At 39.5% G+C, this 12,941-nt stretch overlaps 1 protein-coding gene across 2 annotated transcripts in view; it reads left to right on the forward strand.

Annotated features, from left to right (window-relative positions):
- The window catches only part of ARL15 (ADP ribosylation factor like GTPase 15), a 400,782-nt gene that overhangs the window by 190,405 nt on the left and 197,436 nt on the right, over positions 1–12,941 (forward strand). For both annotated transcript variants that reach the window (XM_046671970.1, XM_046671971.1), the window contains exon 4: positions 10,624–10,832. In XM_046671970.1, coding sequence (XP_046527926.1) covers positions 10,624–10,832 — 209 coding nt within the window. The remainder of the gene's footprint in view (positions 1–10,623; positions 10,833–12,941) is intronic.

Here is a 12,941-nt window from a genome sequence, read left to right on the forward strand (position 1 = left end):
CATTTAGGAGTTGTGATAAGCTTTTCCATCAAGAATAACATAGATCAGGGCCAGCCCCGTGGCCAAGTGGTTAAGTTTGCCCGCTCTGCTTCGGCGGCCCAGGATTTCACGGGTTCGAATCCAGGGCATGGACATGGCACTGCTCGTCAGGCCACACTGAGGCGGCGTCCCACATGCCACAACTAGAAGGACCCACAACTAAAATATACGACTATGTACTGGGAGGATTTGGGGAGAAAAAGCAGAAAAAAAAAAGAGGATTGGCAACAGTTGTTAGCTCAGGTGCCAATCTTTAAAAAAAAAAAAAAAAAGAATAACAGAGTGTTAAAGGAAGAAAAGGGAAATATGGGTGGGATCAAGTAAATATGGTAGAACAAGCAGAATTCTCTTAAGGTTTTATTACATAAGTAGGTTATATAGCAATAACTTGTTCTGAGGTCAAATTAGTCACCAAGGAGAAATTCCACTTAGAGTGAGAGACTAAAATTCTACCTATGAGTGTCAGGGTTATAGTCTGTGACTGTGTGCTTTATTGCTATATAAGATGAGACATTAGATGCTCTTCAACTTTTTCTGTGGGCTGTGACTGTGTTAAATTAGAATCTCATGTTATCTCTGACAATTTAGTCTCACGGTAAGTTCAAGTTTTCAAGAGAAAGAAATGCTAGTAGGGAGAAATGGCAAGCTGTGCTAGAATGCCATAGCATTTCCACCGCACTAGAAGATCTTATTTCACCCTGAGTATGTAACAAACATCTTCCTCTTCAACCAGAAAATTCCCATTTTGGCTCTTCCCAATTTGTTGCTTGGGTCAATGGCAATTTCAACAAAATTGTTCCCATCCCAGCTTGTCTAGCCTGGCCACCAGCTTTTCCAGGATACTACGAACACGCTTTGCTTTTTGTGTTGTGCCACTAGCTCAGGAATTTGCTTCTTAGTAAACATTTGGAGCTATGCAAATTGTGATCACCTTGGGGTTTGTGGGTCTTCTAGGGAGTCAGTCCTTGGCTTTGGTAAGAGCACAGAAGGGAACATTTCTCCAGAACTCGTCCCACAGCTTTTTCTTTCTGTGCTTTCACTTTCTCATGGCTCTTGGTTCTGTTGGGCGTCAGGACAAGCTAAAGGATCACAAGTAGGATAAGATCAACAAGGATCACAAAAGGTAAAGGGTAATGCTCTTGCATTTCTAGTACAGTGCTTAGCACATGCTGCATTATGGGCTGCACATTTCCAAATACTAGAAAGGCTAAGCAATAACTAGTGAAGTTTAATTGTACATGTGTTTTAAAAAAAATTTTAAATTTCAAATGTTGAGATTCCCTGCAGAACTTGGTATGTGCCAGAAACATAAAAGTTACATGCTAATAACTATAAACACACAATCTACCACCATCAACCAAAAAGATAGAGTATTTCTATATCATGGAACAGTTTATTAGGTAAATTCCCCATTCTGCATTTGAGGAATCTGAATAAATATTTTATAAAAGATTAATCAATTCATTTTGAAAAAAATACTGATTGAGTTCCCACTACGTGTAAGACTTTGTGTTGGATGCATTCAGAGTATAGAGATGAACAAGACACGTGAAATGCACAAAACTCCCATAAGGCTCTCTCGGTCTAACCAGGAAGGTGAAATATGCATTCAGATAACTATGCTGCAGGGTGGAAAGTGTTATGAGCAGAACCAAGAGAAATAGACTGAAAGTTTTCTGAAAAATTATTTCTAGCTGGAAGATCATGGAAGGCTTGGTGGAATAGGTGGCATTTGATCTGGCCCTTGAAAGGCATGTAGTGATGTGGGTGTGCAAGAGCTGAGGGCAGAACCAGCATGGTAGGAGCTCCAGGCAGAGGGGGTAACACAGAAGCATGAAAGTGAAAAGCCTGCATCTGGTCCAGAAGAGCAAAAGTATTTCTGGAGTATATAAGGAGAGTAATGGAGAAATGCTGGAGGAATGGCCAGTTGGAGCCGGATCATGGAGAATTATAAATGCTAAATAAAGTAGTTTGGGAATTTCAAGTTATAGGCATTGAATATTTTTGAGCAGAGTGGTGATATAATTTGAGCTAGTTTTCTGGACAAGTATTAGTAATTTAATTGGAACACTTTATAAATATCTGTTTGTTAATATCACCACCAATCTCATCACTGAGAAGCTGTCAAGCTCACAATGGTGGAAACAAGTTTCCAAAATTCTAGTTTTTGCTTGAAAACAAATTTTATCATTGACCACAAATACTATCAGTTGTTTTCCTTAAAGTTATAGGCTTCCATTTTTTTTCTTTTTTGAGGAAGATTAGCCCTGAGCTAACATCCACTGCAAATCCTCCTCTTTTTGCTGAGGAAGATTGGCCCTGAGCTAACACCTGTGCCCATCTTCCTCTGTTTTATGTGTGGACACCTACCTCAGCATGGCTTGATAAGCAGTGCGTAGGGCCACCTGGGATTCAAATCGGTGAACCCCAGGCTACCGAAGCAGAGTGCACAAACTTAACCACTACACCACCAGGCCTGCCCCTACATATTCATTTTTGAGAAAATGTCTATCAAATACTCAAGCCTGAATAATCATACTTGGTCAGTGGAAATTTCCAGTGAAAATGGAGTTCCACGAAAAGAAAAGTGACTAGCTTAGTTCACAACTCAATTGCACAAGTGCTAATCCTCAAAACAACCGAGTGCTTTGGTATGGAGCAAAAACGCTCTGCCTGCTTCTCATTTAGTCACACAGAATATTTAAAAAGGACATGTTCAAGATATAATTTAATAAAACTAAGAATTTTTATCGCTTTAGCAAGTTCATTCTTAGGTGAAACTAGATTTTCCCCCCTGAAGATATGTGGTGGTCAAGGATACAGTGACTGTTAGTTTGATGCTGGTACTTCTGTTCATGTTAAGTTACCAGCAGTTTTATTCACCTTTCACCATCAGTGAAAATGTCAACATGGTAGAAATAGCAAATAATGTCTTAGTATAATTATGAGAATAGTGTTCATCTCTGGGGCCTCCTGATTGGCTCTCGAAGAGCACCCTTGGTGAACTGTTGCTTAATGTTGGCAGACTTACTGGCTATCTTCTGCCCCAAAGTATATGGACATTGCTTAAACTAAGTCTTGGATTTCTACTTCCACATAATAATAATTATACTTTTTGTGCTCTTTGCTCCTGAGCCAACAGCTGGTCAAATGGCCTAAACTGACATTTATATGCTATTTTGGGGGGTGACTGAAGGAGGCCCTGTTGGTGTCCCACCATAACCCCCTTTTTATGGGCACCAGACTGATTTTCAACAGCCCATTCCTTGGCTTTTTTGCCTGGGAGTGTTCTCTGGCCGCGGGAGCCTGGTTTGCCTGAGTGCCTTGGGCAAGCTGGAAGTGCCGGGAAATTAATGCCCAGCCTTCCTACACAGTCCTCAACCAACCACTAATGGGAGGTAGGTGGATAAAAACCCACTGCTTCACCCTTAGTGCCTGGCTCCCAGAGTTCCAGCACAATTAAGCTTACCCACAGTGGTAGCTGGCTGGATAACTCTCCTTTTGTGAGTCGTCTCTCCCTGTTTCAGTCTCCCACTCTGCCACCAGTATTTCCTGCATTCACCTCTCAAGTGAACCGTTTGCACTGGGGGGATCCAAAATAAGGCAGAACCTATTTGTTTACATGTTCCCTTTGCTGACTGTCTTATAGACTTTAGGAGAAGGAAGAACGTTCTTTTTCTTCCTTTCCCACATTTTCTAATGGTAAATTTTGAATAAATATAGGAATATCTTAATAAGTCTTTTTCAAGCTATGCAGCCATATGTCTAGGAGTGTGTAGGGTATTTGTTTATTCATTTTTAAGGTTTATGAAATCTGCAGGCTTGGCAGTTTGGGACTGGAGGAAGCTCAGGTACGGGTAGGTAGTACTGTCCACTGTAAGTGTTAACGGGCAATGGGTAGTAGACCAGGTCCTTAAGCGAGGCAAGACTACTCCAGGTAGCGAGCCGCGGGTCTCTATAGTAATTCTCCCCTAACTGCTGTGTCAAGCCTAGACTCTGCCTGGCTTACAAAGCCATCCATCTTCTGTTTTCACACTAGCCATTTACTTGTCACTGGCTCACACTTCATATTTCATGCTCATTCAGTCTTCATTCTGCAACCCCCTCCATTCCTAATTTCCTCTTAGTTTATGGTCCCAGCTGCACCCTCCCCACTAGAATGCCTTTTTTCATCTTCTCCCCAATATCATTCTTAACCATTTAAAGCCCATGGACACATGTCTTTAACATGCCCACTCATGCACATAGAACATTCCATTCGTTCCCATTTCATTGGAGGCTCTTATACTCTCTGGGAAGCAGTGCCATGTAGTAGAAAAGGACACATGGTCTTTGGAATCAGACGGTCCAAAATTTGAATTGTAGATCTGCCATATAAATCTAAATAGCTGGACGTGGAACAAGGTGCTATCCTCTCTGTTCCAATTTCTCCATCCGTTAAATGAGGATACAAAGTCCTAAAAGGTTAAATGAGATGATGTGTATAAACACTTAGAAGGTTAACTGTAGGTTGGGGGATAGATGATGACTATATGTTAATCATCTTTGTTTCCTATGTGGGTGTTCACAGCACATCTCACTGTGAGTCTGGGGACCTTGGTCTCCTCCAGCTCAACAGTTTACCCACTGTTTAGTGGTGGATTTCCTTCCTTCATGCAGACCAAATTTTTGTGTTTCATAAAGAACTTACCAGCTCTGATTTTTCTAACAGTTCTTTCCTTATCTAAAATAAAGTGTTTTTTGACTCACTGAAAAGCAAAGTGGGACAATAAATCTCCCTTCAGAGAACTTGACTTTTAATCTTTACATTTTTATACTTTGATCATTTGGGGAGGGTTTAATTTCAGATATTTTGGCTTTTTCTTTTTGGTTGAGGGGGGAAGTCCATAATAAAATTTTGAGTTTAGATATATATGTCCTAGTCATCCCGAATTCTTAGCATTCCAATTTTTAAAAACAGTTTGTCTGTTTTGAAGAAGATGAAAAGAATCAAAGGAACCACCAATCAGAAAGACCAAGACCCCATAGATGGCAGGGGTAAAGAAGCACTAAAATTACTACTTTTCTCTCCCTTCTCCTTTCCTGCTCTTCAGACATTTTCTCCCTGTGCTGGAAACCATTCTTCTTAAAGTATTACTGCTGAGGTATTCTTTGTTCCGAGGATATATCCTTCACTAAGATTCGAAGACTCATTACTTACAATTCAAGCTCTCCAAAATTGACTCCATCTATGGGTCTCCAATCCCCTTACATTTTCCAGAGGGAAATTACTCTTACCCTCTTGCATTTTTTTAGGAATGTAGTAAGAAGATGGAAAGAGGAGACAGTCTGGACTTCTCATCCTGACTCTGTCTGCTATCACAGGGTGGCTGACAGCAGTGGAGGCGCTCGTCCTGGTTAGCCTGTCCTATAGTCCTTTGGTGAAAACCATCTTTGGATAGGGGTGACTGCACCTGCCCCAGACCAGCAAGGCTATGTGCTTTTCCTTTCAGAGACAGGATTAACTATCTGCTCATTCGGTCCATTTTAGCCCATTAGGTCCACCTTTCAAAGAACAGCTCTTTTAGCGAACTTATTCATAGCCTTTTAATTTAACACAAGGGAACTCTAAGCATCTTTTTGGCTGCAAATAACAAAATAGTCATCTAAAATTGGCTTGAATAGTAGGCATTTGCTCTGCTCACAGAGTAAGGAGTCCTTATAATGTAGGTGGTTGGTTCTCCTGCTCAGCGGTACTCTAACGGACCCAGGCTCTTTCTGTCCTCCCATGGCGACATCCTCAGTGTGTTGGTATGTCTCCTTCAGTGTTGCTAGAAGGCTAATGCTGTTCACAACATCACCTTATCACCTAATGAAATCTAAACACTAGAAGAGAGCAGCTCTTTTTGGGCATCTATCTGTTTATTGAAGAGCAAATTCACTTCCAGAAGCTCCCAGCAGACCTTTGTTGAGTCCCAGTTCACCGGGACTGAATCCTTTGTCCATGCTGCAAGAGCAAAGGGCTGGAAAAATGAGTAGCTGGCATTTTTAACCTCTATAAGGGCAGGCTGGCTGCTAGTAAAGAATGTGATTACTATGAAGACTGAAATTTCTTTTTTTAGGAAGATTAGCCCTGAGCTAACTACTGCCAATCCTTCTCTTTTTGCTAAGGAAGACTGGCCCTGAGCTAACATCTGTGCCCATCTTCCTCCATTTTATACATGGGACGCCCACCACAGTGTGGCTTTTTGCCAAGTGGTGCCATGTCTGCACCTGGGATCTGGAGAAGTGGAACCTGTGAACTTAACCACTGCGCCACTGGGCCGGCCCCTGAAGACTGAAATTTTTATCTGTTTCATTTACTACTGTGTCCCCAGCACCTGGGATGGTGCCAGGTGCTCAGTAAATATATGTTAGATGAAGGAATTAGTGAATATTGAGAGAATGTTGTTGAAGTCCAAAGTGTGCTGTGGAAATGAACCTGCACAATGAGGACACGTTATGCTCCTGTCTTCTCTCTACTCTTGTTGTAGTGCCTTGAACCAAGCTCTTGTGGTTGATTGGTTCTCAGAATGAACTCTTAGATTCCCAAGGGCTTCTTACAACTTGTAGTAAAGTAGTATTGGACCTTGGGTAATCAGGAGGTTTGGGAACACCCTCCACCCAACCTCTCTACTGTTAAGACAACTCCTTTGTTTTTTAATCAAAATACAACAATTTAAGCCACACAGAGCACACAATTTTCAGTCATTAGGATAAGAGTGGCCTTAGACTGCTGTTAGCTGTGATTTCCTGTGTGTGTTACTCCTCTTGGATTTGGTTTGTGGGTTGGGAATGTTGGGAATGTGGGCATCAAACAGGTGTTCCTGACTTTCCCGATGAGGCTCCCTTCTCAAAGCACCTGGCCGCTGGGTTGATGACACATCCATCTCATTTTAATCTGGTGACTAAACTGAGGTCCACTCAGCTGGACCGAACAACTGTAGATCCCTCTTCACCCCGTTCCTGATTTCCTCAGCCTCAGTCTGAGTTTAGGCGGCTGCTGACTGAAGCTGTTTTGCAGGAGTGAACTGGAATTTAGAATTCCAATCTGGGTGGTTGTGATGAAAGTTAGAAATGCTAAGATTCGGCAGATGACTATGTAGCAGGAAATTAAAGAGGTCTTTTCACTATTAATAATAACATTTTATTCATATATTATGCTATATAGGAGACATTTTTAAAACTTACGGTATTTCTCTTTGGGTTTGTTTCATCCACCAACACAGTCATTGGCCTTATTGTCATTTCATCTCACTATTTTCAGGTGCCTTATGTGCTTCTAAATGTGGCAGGTGAAAATAGTTTCTTGTTGAAGGAGATGACCTCATGAATTGGATTTCCAGTATGTTCCATGTATTTCCAATGGACAAGTTCCATTAAAATATGCAACCAGTAACCAGAGCTAAGAGGAATAATGTGGAGGAATAAAAGAAATTTAAAAATTTTAAATATTTCTTATAGGTCCTAGCTCAGTGACTTGTACAGAATAGGTGCTTAATAACTATTCATTGAATTTATTGGTTGGGAAATGTTCTTGGACGTGTTCCCACTGTGAGCATTATATATGTATAGGCACTTAGGTAATTTTTATTCTAACAGGTTCGTTTCTTTCCCCCTCTTAGCTTTTGTGGTGTAGAGTTCTTTATTTAGTTTCATTACCTTCCTGTTCAATGATCCTTCTATTTCAATCACATTAGACGTAAATATATTTTTATTTATGCCAAGATATGTAACCTTGGGCACATTATGTAATTGTTTTGTGTCTTGGTTTCTTTACTGATAAAATGAGAGTGATAACAGTATCTACCTGATAAGACTGTCATGGGTAAATGAGTTAATACATGTAAAATACTTAGTACAACCAATATTTATTTCAGGACTTCACTTGGTCAATTGCAACTATTATCTGGCTATGGATACAAAAATTCAGCAAACTCAATGAAAGCATTCTGTAAGCATTAATGAGGTCTGTAGAATTTACAATAAAGTATATTGCATGTATTCTTATGTGAAAATTGTGTGCTACACATGCTTGATGTTAATAAAACTTATAATAAACGTATTACAGATGCATATGCACATGATATTTTTGTTGTTCTAAACATTTACTACCAGGTAACACTGCTTCTACTTTTGCTCCTCAAGTTTGTGGATGGTCCTCCAGCATATGGATAATGTCTGGATGTAGCTTGTAGCAGATGCTATTGGTATCCTACCCAGATCTCCTTTACTGGGCCAGTGCATCCATCTCCCAGCTGCTGTGGGCATTGGCTGCTAATGACTCACACCTGTACCCTTCTCCAGAGGCCTGCCCTTGGCTGACAGTAATTGCCTCAACCATATATGTTTGGGAGATTATGAGATCACACCCCAACCCCCTCCTGTTCCCCAGGAGTGGCTCATAGCCAATGACTGTACAGGGTATAACAGCCCAGCCCTCTTGCCTTTGGACTGGATGACTTCTGTGGTTCAATCCCTGCTCTAGAGCTCCTCATCAGATCAAGCTTAGGCTAGGTTTCTGAAACCATGTCTTTGCCTAGCTCCTTCCCCCATTCTAGCTTGCTTCTTTCTCTCGGTTTCTCCCGACAGTGCTCTGTCTCTAATCAGGTATACAAGAAACACCTTCTCAGGCTCTGCATCTAGGGAACCTGACCTAAGATACTGCTAATCACAGTACCCCTGTTGTTTTCTTAGTTCCACCATCTCTTATGCAACTAATTCCCTACATTAAGTAATCTCTGGCTGAAATTTCCTCTCTTTCATTTTTTTGTTTTGTTTGGGGGTTTTTTTTTGTTTGTTTTGTTTTCTTGGTTGGACTCTGCTTGATATGCATCAACCTTGCTCATATCCCGTGTATTTACATATTTAAGGTTACTCAACATCAAATGCCTTTGATATTCTTATATACCTGATTATTGCAGTATAGTATTATGATAAATACCCCAGATTTTAGAATCTGAAAATTAGTGTCAAAGCCTGAGTCAATTACAGCTTCCTCTTAGGATTGTTGTAAGAATTATATGAGCTATTCTTTTGAAAACACTTAGCACTGTGCCTGGAACGTAGGAAGTGCTTAATAAATGGTAACTGTTTATTTATTGATATTACTGTTGAAGAGACTTGCCCGGTCTGGATGAGATGCCTCATCTCTTGCTCCCACAGCACCTAATGAGTCCCTCTATCACAGTGCTTTATTATGATGTATTATAATCTTTGTTTGTTTTCTATTTCTCCCAGAAAAATATGAGCTCATTATCATCCAGTGTTGTATTGGCTCTCTAGGGGAAGACAATACCTGATAGATAGCTTTTGGGATTTCCATGGTGAAAATAGCCCCACCCTGTCCAATTTCAAGCTACCAATATGATGTCACTGAATGCAATGTTGGGAAGAGATGCATGCAATTGGCTCTTACCAGCCAGAGCACACCAACTCCAGTCACTTAGCACAGTCTATCCAACATAGGAGCTAGATGTTCGATAGATGACTCAGATGTAGTTATTAACTGGTTAGGACTTGATCATATGCACTAAATTGGTGAGATTCCTTGATGTCTAATTTTTGTTATATAACCAATAACTACCTCCCTCATATGTGTACACACACAAACAAATTGCTCATGCTAGTCATGAATCAAAGTAAAGGAAGTAGTTGTGATGACGGAGTGGGAAATGCCCTTGCCTTCCCTGGGCAGGCTGACTACTAACCGAGATGCAAATCTCAAGTTTGTGATTTATTAGATACATGAATGGGGATTAGCCGCGTCACCTCTCTTGGCCCCATTCTCCTCAGAGAGTTGGACTGAACAGTCTCTAAAGTTTCTTCTAGTCTCAAAATCCCTAAATCCTAATTAGTATATAATTTCATTTCCTCTTTCCCTCATTTTTCTCATTTCTGTAATGAACTTTGAGTTACACATGGTGCTGGATTTTGGAAATACAAAGAATAAGATATTGCCCTGGCTGCTGAGAATCTCACTGTCTTCTGTATGAACATCCCATCGTATCAAGACCAGGAGTGTGCTCATTGCCAAATGGGGTTGTGCAAATGTACCAAAGGCCAAGATTGTAGTTCGTTACGAATTTCAGCACTTTGATATCTAAAGGTATTGTGCTAACAGTTTTAACTTTCTTGATGAACTTAAACAAGGCTACCTGATCAGCAAGCAATTCTTTTAGAAAAAGTCACCAAGATGATGGTAATGGTGCAGAGAAAAGCCTTGGTGAACCAAATAGATTACGCTCCTCTCTGAGGAGTGTACTTTATCCCAGACTACTAAGCAAAATCTCAAGGCATTCTTTTGAGTTTGCCTAAGAAGTATTATCCTGGTTCTTTCTATCATATTTTGATAAGAGAGGCATGAAGAATGACTCAAACGTTTGTGTTCTCCTTCAAGGCCATATCCACCTATTGGCTCTAATGCCTTCTTTGTTCTCATCGACTTGTGATCTCTGCACTTAATTTTTAAAAGCCACATTGGTTTCCAATAGGAATTGCTGTTGGGAAGATTTTTCAGTTGCTGAAAGCTATTTTTAAAAAGAGACATTGTTTTGCTTTTGACAGGGGCCGATAACATCCGGAAATACTGGAGCCGCTACTACCAAGGATCTCAAGGGGTGATATTTGTATTAGACAGTGCCTCTTCAGAAGACGATTTAGAAACTGCTAGAAATGAACTGCACTCAGCTCTTCAGCACCCACAGTTGTGCACTTTACCCTTTTTAATATTGGCCAACCATCAAGACAAGCCAGCGGCTCGATCCGTACAAGAGGTATGTCTCATTCACGTGACAACTCTGTCATTCTTGTTTGTTGTACTTTTGTGGCCATGTTGGAATCTGAAAAGGTGCCTATGATTAAGGATCTGCTGGTTATGCTGTTTTCAACATGAAACTTTAGTTTTCTGAGAAAACAGAAAACCCATACAGTCTAATAGAAATTATTGTTTACATACCTAATGCCGTTTGGAGAGCACGAGTTGTTTTTTTAACTCTTTAGCACAAGTTAGAGGACGTATATGAATATTTTTCTGATCTGTTTTAAAGAGCTAAAGGCCTGGTTGTTTAACTTTTTTTTTTTTTACTCCACCAGCTTATGTAGTTCATTCTTCTTTTCTCCATCTTTTCAAGGAATGCATCGTGCGTATTACCATGCATCACTTGCCCTCAAATGTCATGTTCTTGTCCCTCTGAAATGCTCACTGTTGACTAGAAGCAGTGCCTCCTGTTCTGTAATCAGTCAGGCTGAAAAGTGATGTCTTATCTTGCAAGTTCCATGCCACCAAATACGTTTTAATATGGACCCATTCTTTACCTTCCTCATTTAATTTCATTTCTTAGCTGTATCTCTCCTATAAAAGCATGAGACCAATTCTGGGCAAATAATCAGTGTCTCACTCAGCAGAGCTTCTGATTCATGGTACTAAGGCAATAGGATATGTGAATAGTTTTTAAAACTTAGAGTAAATTTTAACCTAAGTACAGTGAAATCAAAACTTTTGATGTATTCCTTTACCTGTAACTTTCAGCGTATGTTTTCCCTCCTCCTTCAGAAAATTGTATGCTTCCTTCAGTGACTTTGAAATAAGATGATAATAGGAACGACACTGCACTTTAGTCTGAAAAATGGATGAGGAGCCAAGGATGGAACATGTTCTAACGCCAAACCTCCCTCACACTTAATGTAGGAGCCACAGGCAGACATCTTTGCTCCTGTGCCTGTCTTCCCACCTATAAAATGAGAATAATGCGTTTTTTCCTGCTAAGTGAGTGAGATTAATTTGGATAATTCACTTTGAAGTTTAAAGTACTAAGTAGAAGAGATACCATATATAGAGAATTCTCATTTAAGCTTTGGAAAAATAGTAAAGAAGGCAAGAATTTCTTATTAAACAGACAGCTCATGTCTGTCTCTAGTTGCTTCATTCAGCCTTAAGTAGTTAGCACCTTTTTCCTTTTTAGCTTTTGTGAAATACCTTATAGATAATATTAGGTAATTAAGGTAAAAAATAGCAATACAAATCTATTCAGAGAATTATTAATGTGCAGATCTTTAGCATTGTAATTGTGGTGCCTTCCTGATCTGTACTTAAAACCTTAGGTAAGTCTTTTAACTTCTCAGCACCAGTTTTTCTGTCTGCAGAATGGATATAATAGTATGTAATGATGGGTAGTTATGAAAGTTAGATTAGTTTATGATTTTAAGGTGCTTTGCTGAAAATGCATTGTTATTCTGAGATTTATTGTGGGAAATATATGTATTACAGAATACAGACAATAATACATATATAATAAAACTCATAATCTGAAATAAATATAGTACAAGTGACATTATAATTTTAAATCATTTTATTCAAGATACGTGCCATAGCTGAAAGGATTTTTTTTTTCTTTTTTTTTTGCTTTTAAATTTAGGAAACTGTTTCTCTGTTTTCCTTAGACATAAAATTGCAGCTAATGTGTTCTTTAAACCTCGTATATGACTCACGGTGATCCTCCGTAGAAATTAAAGACTGTCACATTGAATAAAGGAAGCTTTTAAGAATTAACTGCTTCTGAGTATGCCTTGTGTGTGTTGGCTGGCTCTCGTAGGAAAAGGGCAAATATCTTTTTGTGATTCATCTTTTGGTAAGACAGAGGTTGTAAATTAGAGTAATCATAGATACAATTTGAAAATTAAACTAGTATATACTGGAACATATGTGACTTTGAATTTTAAATGAATTTCCCTCAAAATTTTTTCTTGTAATGGAATTTGCAAAGACCACTTTGAGGACTGTGTTAAATAAAGCATTTTCCCTATAGTTATATGAACACATGCTATACAGCTGCATGTTAACATTTTAGACTGCTTTAATCAAATACATGGACAAATTCCGTTAT

The sequence above is a fragment of the Equus quagga genome, chromosome 9 (assembly GCF_021613505.1).
Source record: "Equus quagga isolate Etosha38 chromosome 9, UCLA_HA_Equagga_1.0, whole genome shotgun sequence".
Lineage (NCBI taxonomy): Eukaryota > Metazoa > Chordata > Mammalia > Perissodactyla > Equidae > Equus > Equus quagga.